At 32.2% G+C, this 11,515-nt stretch overlaps 1 protein-coding gene across 2 annotated transcripts; it reads left to right on the top strand.

The window, feature by feature from the left end:
* Nucleotides 1-623: 623 nt before the first annotated feature.
* Nucleotides 624-10,021, top strand: LOC126714989 (ferredoxin-thioredoxin reductase catalytic chain, chloroplastic). Of its 2 annotated transcripts, XM_050415414.1 has the most exons (7): nt 624-820; nt 2,671-2,834; nt 3,249-3,361; nt 6,969-7,018; nt 7,167-7,238; nt 9,401-9,461; nt 9,858-10,021. In XM_050415414.1, exons 2-7 carry the CDS (start codon nt 2,699-2,701, stop codon nt 9,900-9,902), a joined length of 477 nt encoding a protein of 158 aa, XP_050271371.1. In that variant the 5' UTR covers nt 624-820; nt 2,671-2,698; the 3' UTR covers nt 9,903-10,021. The 2 variants fall into 2 exon arrangements, with proteins under 2 accessions (XP_050271371.1, XP_050271370.1); XM_050415413.1 differs by lacking the exon at nt 624-820 and having other exon boundaries at nt 2,588-2,834.
* The last annotated feature ends 1,494 nt before the right edge of the window (nt 10,022-11,515 follow it).

Genomic DNA, 11,515 nt, shown 5'->3' with positions numbered 1-11,515 from the left:
ACCTAATAATAAAGAGCAATCATATATAAATATAAATCTTATCATATCTATGAAAAAAATAAATAATAAATAAAATGGAAAAAAAAAAAAAAAAAAATCTCAAGCTAAACGTTCCCTGCACACTTATTTATATTATTTGGATTGTTGGTAAAGTTCATTACCCCTTCGAAATACATTGTCCATGAATGTATAAACTTATTTGAAAAGTCGATCTAAGGCTTGCAACATGATTAGATTGTTGAATAAGTTCTTGTTCCCAGATGTTGAAATTTTTGAGTAAGGGCTGCGTTTGACCATGGAATTCCAAGATTGAGAAAGTTATGGGATTTGCAGTAAGATCTTTGAATTATTTACTAGTTAAACACCTTTTCTGAGACAAAGTATAGCTGCTACTTGCTAGTCCTTTAACTAGAAAATGATATCCCATGTGATTCTTAGCCCTTCTATTGATTCCTACAGCTCTGAAAACTTGGTATAATTACCAATCCAACTAAGTTGTTATAACTAAAAGTCATTCACTTCCCTATTAACAATGCGGAATGGCTGATGTGTATAAATCTATAAATTGGAGCTGTATCATTTGCAAGAGATCTCTATAGGTACATGCATGTCTAAGTCTTATTTTGCAATTCTAGGAGCTGGATTATAAACAACCTTCCATAAGTGTGAAGGTTTTGCTACCAAACTCTTCATCTGGGGTCTCCTTGAAGGCCATTTTGTACCAAAAGGTGGAGGCTCTCACTGAACTTAAGAATAGAAGCAACGTAATTGGGCTCAATTCTCAAAGACATTCTTGCACTCTCCGGCCCTCGGCTATTAGGTAAGACCAACTTCATCAGGAATCAAGCTTGTAGCTTTATCAAATTCAAGCTCGAAGACAGAAAAATTTGAACTCTTAATCCTTAAAATACAGTCTAATAAGATACAAGATTGAATTCACCACACTATAATTGTCTGTGTTATAAGTGCACTTAGAATACCTTTTTACGCTTATTAGTATGTTTAAAAATTGTTGAAAAATCATGAAATTGGATTGGCTATGAATGGATCAGGAAATGTAGTTTTTTATTTATAAATTGCATAAAAATCAGAACTCAAAACTAGTTTAATTGAACTTTCGATTATAAAATAAAGTAATTAAAATTAAAATTGATATAATTTTATCCTAAAAAATTCAGAAGAAGATTGTATTAGATATACAGCTCGTCAAATAAACTATAAAATATCTTGATGCGTGTAGATTGAGAACATGATTTTGATTATTTTAAGAATATCCCACATGCTTAGGATAATAAGATGCTTTTGGTAGGGTCCAAGTTTGATGTGATACATGGCAGTTCAAACCAAAAACAAATTAAATTCTATAATTTTAGTGTCTATTTGGCATAATTAATTTTACCAACTTATTTTACTATTCAGTTTATTTTTACTACTATTCATGGGTCTCATTACACTTTACTTTTTGGTACTATTCATAAGTCCCACTGTACTATTTCAGCTAATCTTTATCTTTATCTACAGTACTTTCAGTAAAAAGTTTTCAGTTTCAGTAAAATAAACGAATCCCAAACGGACCCTTAGGATGATAATTAGGATCTTTTTTTTTTTTTTTTTTTGATGTGAAATTAGGATCTTCTTATTTTACTGAAACTGAAAACTTTTTTGCTGAAAGTACTGTAAATAAAGATAAAAGTTAACTGAAATATTACAGTGGGGTTTATGAATAGTACCAAAAAGTACAGTGAGACCTATGAATAATAACAAAAATAAGCTGAATTGTAAAATAAGTTGGCAAAAATAATTTTTGCCAAACGAACACTTAGTATTAAAGTTCTATAATTTCATTAGTTTCAAATTCATCAATTATTTGAAATCCCTAATCAAATTCAAGAAGTTTAGTATTAAAATTGATACTTTTTCAAACATCTAGGTTAAATTCAAAACAAAGAAATTATAAAATTGATACTTTGGGTAAACTACGAATTTGGTCTTTATTGTTTACACCATATTTTAATTTAGTCTATGACCTTTCAATTATGTCAATTTAATGCCTAATCTTTTAGTGTCATGTCAATATAGTCTTTGTTGTTATTTCTTAGATGAAAATTTCTGATGTGACTAATAGCCAAAATAAAAAATTAGTTTCTTTTATGCAGTAATAAATTAATTTTATATTTTGGTCGTTAACCATGTTAGCAGTTTCCATTTAAAGAGTTAACGATAATGACTAAATTAACTCGACAATGTAAGGTTGAGACTAAATTGACAAAATTAAAAAATTATGAACCAAATAAAATATTGTGTAAAGGATAATGACTAAACAAGTATATATATATATATATATTGGGCTAAATGACTAAATACGTCATTTATCCAAAAAAAAAAAAACAAACTGAAGCTTGAGGCCCAAGGCCCAGAAAAGGTTGGTGACGCGGTCTCGGACCGAGTGGTTGATGTAATATCTAGACCGATATAACAATGAGTGGCTGTGGGTGTGGCGGGCACAGCTTAAAAAAAAAAAAAGAAACCATAAATAAAATTAAACAAATACTAATCCCCAAATCTAAATTAAAAGCAAAAGATTAAGAAATTAAAAATCCACCCAAAAATATAAATATAAATCACAAAGCGATCAGTTTTAATCTCTCTTATTTATTATTAAACTCACAGAAACAGGGAGAGCTGTGTTAGTCCAGTTATGGCGATGATGACTACTACTACTACTCTTCAAGTTCAAGCTCAAGCTTCTTCTTCCTTCGCCATTCGCATTCCTCCCTCCTCATTCACTTCTCCTCTCACTCGCTCCCCTCACCGCTTTGTCGTTCGAGCCGCAGGTAACCCAAAAACAATACAAAAAATCAACATTTTCTTTATTTTCTTCTTCGTTGTTTAACTTTTTAAGTAATTTTGTTTCAAACATTAGTTTCTGGAAGCTTCGACAGTGTGTGTGTGTGTGTCTGTGTGAGATATGCTGTAATTGAATTTAACTGTTGAAGTTATAGTTCTACCTGTAATCATATGAAAAAAAAAATAAAATAAAATAAAATAATAAATAATAAATAAATAAAACCTCAAATGGGAGAGTAGGGTCTAAATTCAGAATCTATGCAAAATATTAAGTAGGAAAACAATTGATTTGGGCAAAAAATGTTTTCCTTTGATTTGACAAATAAAATAAAATATCTTTTTTTTTTTAATTTTAATTTTAATTTTAAATTTGATTTGATTTGAATTGGTTGTTCTTTCAGTGGACCCTTCGGAGAAGTCTATTGAGATAATGAGGAAGTTCTCCGAGCAGTATGCTCGTAAATCGGGAACATACTTCTGTGTGGACAAGGGAGTGACTTCTGTTGTTATCAAGGTACATATTGGCAGTGGATTGTATTTGCCACAGTATTTTGATGATGAATATTGAATTCATGTATTTATTTTCCCTTTTGCATATTGGAATTCTTCGCTTAAATATAATATTTGACATTCCTCATCAGTATATAATACTCCCTCCGTCCCACTTTGTTTGTCCTGTTTGAAAAGTCAAACTTTTTAAAAAAACATCATTTATTATCTTGTCTACCTTTTAAAAATGTATAAGTTTCCAAAACTACCCTTAAATAAATTTGTCAAAAAATTGAATTAGTAAATTAATAGGGGTATAATAGGAACATTAGTATATTAATGAATTTTATTTTTAGAAACAGGACAATATTTTGGGACATCCCAAAATGGAATAGAGGACAAACAAAATGGGACGGAGGGAGTAACAATAATAATAATTTGTTTGAGAGTCTTGGGGTAATGAGATATATTAAGTGGGGAACTTGGGTAGGTATTTTAACCGGGAAGCACAAACACTTCATTTTAAAGTGTCGAACCCATGTCGTAATGGTAGTGTTTTGTTGGTTAGTAAACATTTGTTTATTTTCTAATTTGACACCCCATAAGCACAGTTGTATGGTCTTGATAACATACTGCTCTAGTGCTTATGAGTTTCTCCCCAATGCAGTTTGTGAGTTTCACCCCATTGCAGCTACATTCTTCCTTCATATTTATTTTTTTAAGCACCAGAAATGTTCCATGCTGGGGCAAAAATATTCTAAAATGAAACTGTGACAGCATCCTACAACACTATGATACTTATTTCAGCTTTGTAACTGCACCCCTGTGTTATATGACATGGCATGGTTTTGGGCATGGAATCATCTTGCGCCAGTGTGGGTTGAGTGTCAAATTCAGCCAATCAGAACATGATTTAAGGGCTTTGCAATTTTGAATTATAGTGCGAACTGCAATAAGATTTACTTTATACTTTAGATTAAAGCATATTACATCTGATGAATAGCATCAAAAATTTATGAGAGAAGGATTTTCCTTAGCTTTGTGAATTCTGATATCCTGTTGGTCATTAACATTTGTTTTCTAGTTACCTTACCACTGGCCATTGAGTGTCAAATCTGTTTTTTCTTTAATGTTCAATTTTGTCTTCTGAGCTTTAGAATAGAGGTTCTGTCTTTCTGTCCTACCTAATTAAATCTCAGGGCAGAGCCAAGACTAAGGTATAATATTCTCTCGTGTAAAATAAGCAAGATGATTACACCTGGATGTCTATCATGTCAAGTTGCTTTATTACTGTGCATATTTATTTTTATGAACGTAGTGCACTTATGCACATAACCGAGGTTCTTTATAGTAAGAACTGGTTATCAGGCTGAGTTGATCTTTAAGAAGTGAGGCACCAAATGTCTACCAAGGTCCAAAAATGGATAGCCTCTCATATACCCATTTGGTTTCAAACCTTTATCCAAGAATTCTTTTATATATTGTGTTCTGTCTTTTAGACTTATGCAAATGAGGGCATTGTATTCTATTTTCTCCTCCCTGGGCCAACTTACCTCCAATATCCCGTCAATTGGTAATAAGTCTTTTTGTTGTTCCAAACTTTTTATCGTAGCAAGGGAACAATTGTAACCAATTATATTAATTCTACTAACCTCTTAATATAAGTAAGAAATTTTATTAGAAGTATAGAAAAAGCATATCCAAGTACATAGGTTGTGTACTTGGAAGGCAACACAAATCGACTAAACTTACAAAAATCAAGAAACTTTAGTAAATTATAGATTGGATGACCACATAAAGCGGCCATCCTATCATAGAAGGCATGTAATAAGATCATATTAAGATCCATTGTGGCTCGTTCTATTCCTTCAAATGTATGGCTATTGCTTTCTATCCAAATGGTCCACATTAAGCACAAGCCACAAGTGGATCACATTCCAAACATTACCATTCCAATGTCTAGACTCTAGAAAGCCTCCCTTCCAACAATCCAACAAATCAATTACCCCACTAGGCATGATCCACTGCACCCCAAATAAACATAGCACTAGAGACCGTAATTCTCTTGCAATATCGCAATTTAGAAGCAATGTTCAAATGATTCTCCATCTTCTTGCACATACAGTATGATTCCACAAGTATGTTTCTTCTTTGATAGTTGTCTATCATTAGAATTTTCCCTAAGGCTGCTGTCCATGTAAGAAACAAGCTACTTAACCCTCCAAATACCTTTTTGTGGAAAAGACTGCACACCTCCAGCATATAGCACTCTATATATGGATTTTACCTTGAATAATCTGCTTCTTGATGGCATTCAAGAGATCCAGCCTTCAGTAACCTTTGTGGAATAAATGTATTTATCATTCTGCTACCCAGGTAAGAAAATGAATGAAATTCCTAAACCAAGGAGAAAAAGAGATAATGTTAACCAATTACTTTCAATCCTAGAAAGTAAATGATTAGGTCTTAGGCCCAACTGCTAGCAGGCTCCATCCATGAGGTCAATAGTGGGGCCGTCTTCTTCTTGCATTGTGGTCCATAAGCATGCGTGATTGTAACCTTGTATCTTGTGTCTGCACCACATTGGTAAGAGGGTTCTAAAACATAGCTTGTTCTAGTATTTTGCTTGGATGACTGGTTGCAACTTCTTATGGCCCATCCCTGAATATGTTCTCTAATTATTTGGTGTAACATATTCATGTTAGAGCACTGAATTATTTTTTGCTTGTCGGTAAGGGTGATCCTCCCATTCTTGGGAGTTTAGTGTGTTTGCCTTCTGTTTTAAATTGGTTTCCCTTATAATCTGAAGGCCCTTCACATTCCAACTTGTGAATTCTATCAAATAATTTTGAATGATAAGGTAGGCATGGTGACTTCTTAAACACACAAGCATAACATCATTGGTGAGATGGATTGGGGGGATATGGTCAGTTGTTCCTTTGTGTCTCATGTGGTGTCTATAGAGAGAATGGGATCCTGGTGCTTTGATTAAGGGTCAGGAAGTCAGCATGATGAAGTTGAAATACTTACTTCTAAAATCCTTATATGAGGGGACTATTTCCTTTTTTCCTTTCTATTGAGGGGCTTCTAGAATTTTCAGACTCCTTGAGCTTCTCTTAGCTGCTGCCGTTTGTTTTTCACTCTGTTTATTTGTTTTTATTTTTCGTTTCTTTTTGTGCTTCCTAATTTTGTATACAGTCTGAGTTTTGTAGCACTATCTAAGTTTTTGCAATGAAATTATTTACTTATCAACATCATATCTATCACTGAAATGATGTTCTATTTCAAATTTAGCTGTTTGTACCATTCAATGTAAATTTTGTGCAAAATCTAGAAATTGACTTTCTCTCAAAAGATCAGAAAGATACAAGTAATAGACATGGATGCACTGTTGCAAACTGTTCTCATGGATAGTGAAACCAGATCTTTCTTAAATTTAGGGATGCACTTGATAAGAATGCAGATGATTAAATATGAAAAATGTCATTTCCAATCTGATTTTTAAATGTTGAACTCATTTTGTTGTTGGTTACTTTTCTTTATTTCAGTCTTTCCATTGCATCTACCTTTATTTGTTGAAAACCATTTAGTAGTAACATATTTAAAAGAAACTTATCTTCAAATTTGAACAGGGATTGGCTGACCATAAAGATTCATTGGGTGCACCACTATGCCCTTGTCGGTAAATATTTTCTCTTTGACCCTTGTTTTTAACCAGATATTTTTCTGTATGTGCTATACTTCCAGTGGATCTCTAACTGGTTTTTAAGGTCAATATTAATTTATATTCATTCATTTCATAATCAAAGTATGCACCTATTCTGTTTCAGACATTATGATGACAAACCTGCCGAGGTTGGTCAGGGGTTTTGGAACTGTCCATGTGTTCCTATGAGAGAAAGGTAAATATATATTTATTATTTCAAGATGATATGCAACAAATTGACAGATGCATGCATTTGAATGTTGTAGTTGGATTTTATCATAGTTGTAATCCTTATAAGCTTAAGATTGTTGGTACTCAAGTTGATGAACTTAAAGGTAAATGTCCTGTGTTTTCAAGGATGATTGCTTGTTGTTGCTAAGCTTCTATCAAGGAAATCAAAATCATGCTTTGCAATGTCTTGACCATGCTTGTTATGAAATATAAGCACTTAATGGCTATGTAGGATTTATGTTGATATATTTTAGTCTTTTCATCATTGGAATTATGAAATTGAATTAGTTTCTTGGTTCAGTCATAAGTCAAACTTGAACTTTTAGTCAGTGATGGCAGAAAAATTTCTCCCTTTGTCTCTCAATAATAGTCTATACTTCCTGTTTTTTGGCTGTATCTAAGTAATAGTTCATTGTCAAAAAGGTGCAGAATAATTTTTTACACTCCCTATAAATAATTGCCTTTTTCAATTGTATTTATTACCAACAAAAAAAAAATGATAGCCTTTTCACTTTCAAAATAAATGTAAGGGATAATGTTGGAAAATTAAAATACTGGGGTAGGTAAGAGGGTTTTTTTATTACTTTTCCTTAAAAGTTATATATTTTTAAGTTGGAATATTATTTTGAGATAGAGGGACCATTTAGTTTTGGTAAATGATGATATACTTCCAAGAGAAGTAGAAATCTTTTTTGTGTTTTCTTTTTTAACTAATATAAAGCATATTATAGGATTTAAAATTTAAGAAAAGAGATTGATATTGTATGTGTATATAAATACGCACGCACTAACTTGATATAAAACCATTAGAGAGGGCATAAGATTTACAAGTACAGAAGATTCAACCTTTTTTTTTGTTTATAAGTTCAGATGATTCACCTTAGTTTGGCTCAAAGTCTCCCCTGCCTTATGGTGTGGAGTTTAGATTATTCTAGCTACAAGAATGGTTAGATTCTATAGAAATCCAATTGCATGGAGTTAGAGGTAGGTAGGTAATGCTATATAACAAAAAGTTGGCTAGGGTTGTTTCCTTTTGTGCCAAAAAAAGAAACCATTTGCACTGTTAAGAAACAGAATATGGATGCCAATTGAGCTAACAATGGAAGATAATGTCCTCCAATTATCTTACAGACCCTTAGATTAAATAGCAAGACAGTACATAGATAATATGAGTTTGGAGCAGATGTTAATTTCAGTTGAATCCTTTGCAAAAGTCCTACCAGTTTAAATTCTATTGGTATCTGTAACAGCTCATAGCCAGTGCAAGGTTGGGCACAGTAAATTAGTTGGAAGAGTTACGTGAGAGAAAGGGACAAAGTTTCAAGTAAAAAAAATTGTTGTTGTTGAAATTCTATCTAGAGGCCACAAGGATATCCATTGAGAGTATTAATTAGCTGTTCCAATTCAGGATATGGGTGGCAGCATGTATTGGGACTTTGTTAAATCTTATTGAAATGTAGATTTGCTTCAAGTAAAATTTAATACTGACTAATTTTAATGTCATTTTAATGTTATGCATGGGTGAGATATCAGTATTGCATTATGGAAGTCATACAATAATTTGTATCTTGGTTCTCTTTGTCAAAATGATAAAAGTATATTGATGGCATCAAGATTTGTTAATGTCAGAATATATATTTTGTCTAAGCCTTGGCTCATATGATGTTTATAAACATTTTGAACTCTATATTGATCTCTATAATATATTCTTCAAGAAATTGGATGATTGCTTGAAAATTTGCATTCTGTAATCTAAGGAATAGGTATTTGTTTAACTTATCCCCCCCAAAATATATATGTGTGTGTGTGTATTGTTAAAATATTATGCTATTAGAGGTAGAAGTTACTTTTTCTTGAACATGGCTTGAGAATTGTAAGCTTATCTACCCATCTAAATCTTTAAAATGTGAACTTGCAAGCAATTGCAGATCATCATTTTCTTCAATTACTAATTTTCATATTTGTAAATTTGGTCTTTCAAATTAATCATAAGATTGCCCTTGGCAGGAAGTCTAATATGTGAACTTGCAAGCAATTGCAGATCATCATTTTCTTCAATTACTTATTTAGTTATTTTTGTATGTGTAAATTTGGCCTTTCAAATTAATCTTAAGTTGCCCTTGGCAGGAAGGAATGCCACTGCATGCTCTTTCTTACTCCTGACAATGATTTTGCTGGCAAGGAACAGGTAATTGTTTACACGGTTTTTTTGTTTCACTAGATTTACTTTGATATGATACTCATTATATCAAAAGGTGGAGGATACTAAGCTCTTTTCATAGGTTGGACTTAACATGTTGAAGCTTGTTTATGATGCTGGATTGCCATCAAAATTTTCAAAAACAAGACTCCAATATTAGACAGTAGCCTCATTTTTTGACATGCATTCACTGGTGCACCTGCACTCACAGACAGACATTTTTTTTTTTTTTGCTTATTTCACCGCCATCATCATCATCATCTTGCAATAACTGCAACTAGTACTACTACTAAATTTCTTCTAATTATCATGGTTATAGTTATACATGTTCTAATTAGAATTGTTTTTCTTTGGTACAAATCCAACTTTGTTTTGCCATTGCAGACTATCGCCTTGGACGAGATCAGAGCAACAACAGCAAATATATAACATGGTTTAGTGTATCATAATTACTTGTTTAAGCAGTGAATTACCTGTATTAGGCAAAAAATAATCATCATTGTATGTATATTTGTATCCTAATCAGGATCCATATCTGGCTTTTCCTATTTCCTATTATGTACTTTTAATTTGCATAGTTCTCTATAGTTCTCAGTGCCACAAATGTGAGAGAGAACTTAAAATGGAATGCTGGGGGCCCCGAAGTGTAGACATTTAACGTCAACCCCACCAACAAGGCAATCGCTGGTTCTCTATCATGACCTCCGCAAGAAAAGAATAGTTGGGTTCATAACAAAAGATAAATGCTAATTTCTTTCTGCTCCTTGGGACACTTTCTTTACTATAGCTAGGACCTTGACTTGCATTAGGCATATCATATTCTTATCTTATTGGTATTACCACAGAAATAATGAATTATTTAGGGGGCCCTGGTGCCTGTCTGTTATACTCCACTAAAGACTTTTGTTCTATGTGAATGCAATGACAATCCTCAAAACGTATTTACGAACTTTTCTTAAATAAGAACATAGTATCAATCATTTTTGGCCATAATATATGCATGGGTATAGCACATCAATTGGATCTCTTCTCATTGGAGGGTTCTCAAAAGGAAAAGGCAACATATCATAATTGGCTAACAAAGTAGAAATTGAGCAATTAATCCAACAAATGAACAATTGACTTTGAACTATATTATGGGTAAACAGTAATGCAATGATCAAATTAGAACACAAATAACATTATGGTCTGTGGCTTAATTATTAGAGTCTTGGTGCAGAGGGGGTATGTGGTGCAATAAGCATATGTAACACCCTTGTCACATGGGGTTGGAGGCATTACAAATGTCTATTACACTATATCTTTTTTCTATGGCGTAGGTTGTAGGGTATGTCGCAAATTCGAACTCACCAAGAGCAATGACATAAATTCATTCAATTCAAGGATTATTGTATTCTAGTGCGTGCAACAACTAGATCCTTAGGTGCAGTTTAAATCAGGTTATTGTTTAATCCAAATGAGGCAGTGGCCATAAATCCTCTTTGACTCCTCAAAATTTACATTTCAAATCCACGTGTTTTGGTGTATGCAACCATTAGATCCTTAAGTGGGGCTGAAATCAAACTATGGTTTAACCCACATCAAGAGCTAGTTTAGGTTTATTTTATATTTGAAAGAAACAAAATTTAGTAACTAATTTGAGTGCCATATTTTGAATAAGGAAGTTGTACATTTTGAACCTAATGATTATTTTGAGTGCTATATATATATATACTCTTCACAATTTGACTTGGTTCTATAACAAATTTTCAATAATAATTTTGGAAAGTGCTGTAATTAAATTAATTCTATTTATATTTTAAAGAATGGTAATAAGTTTATATTGTATTATCAGTATAAGATCGTAAACACATTTGTTTAGTTTACAATGTAAATCTTATATTACAAATACAACATAAACAAATAATTTTCCTTAATAAAATATAAATAGTTCAATTCTTTTATTTTTTTTAGAAATTATTTATTAAAAAAAGATTTAAAAAAAAAAAAAAACCAAATCGGTAATTGAATACTATCAACGGGTTTTTTGGTGTAGGCGAGAA

Source organism: Quercus robur, chromosome 2 (assembly GCF_932294415.1).
Source record: "Quercus robur chromosome 2, dhQueRobu3.1, whole genome shotgun sequence".
Classification (NCBI taxonomy): Eukaryota; Viridiplantae; Streptophyta; class Magnoliopsida; order Fagales; family Fagaceae; genus Quercus; species Quercus robur.
This window is presented reverse-complemented; position numbering and strand designations above follow the sequence as displayed.

Coding starts and splice junctions, on each gene's coding strand:
- LOC126714989 (XM_050415414.1), top strand. CDS start 2,699: ATGGCGATGATGACTACTACTACTACTCTTCAAGTTCAAGCTCAAGCT. Junction 3,362..6,968: donor TGACTTCTGTTGTTATCAAG/GTACATATTGGC, acceptor AAATTTGAACAG/GGATTGGCTGACCATAAAGA. Junction 7,019..7,166: donor GCACCACTATGCCCTTGTCG/GTAAATATTTTC, acceptor ATTCTGTTTCAG/ACATTATGATGACAAACCTG.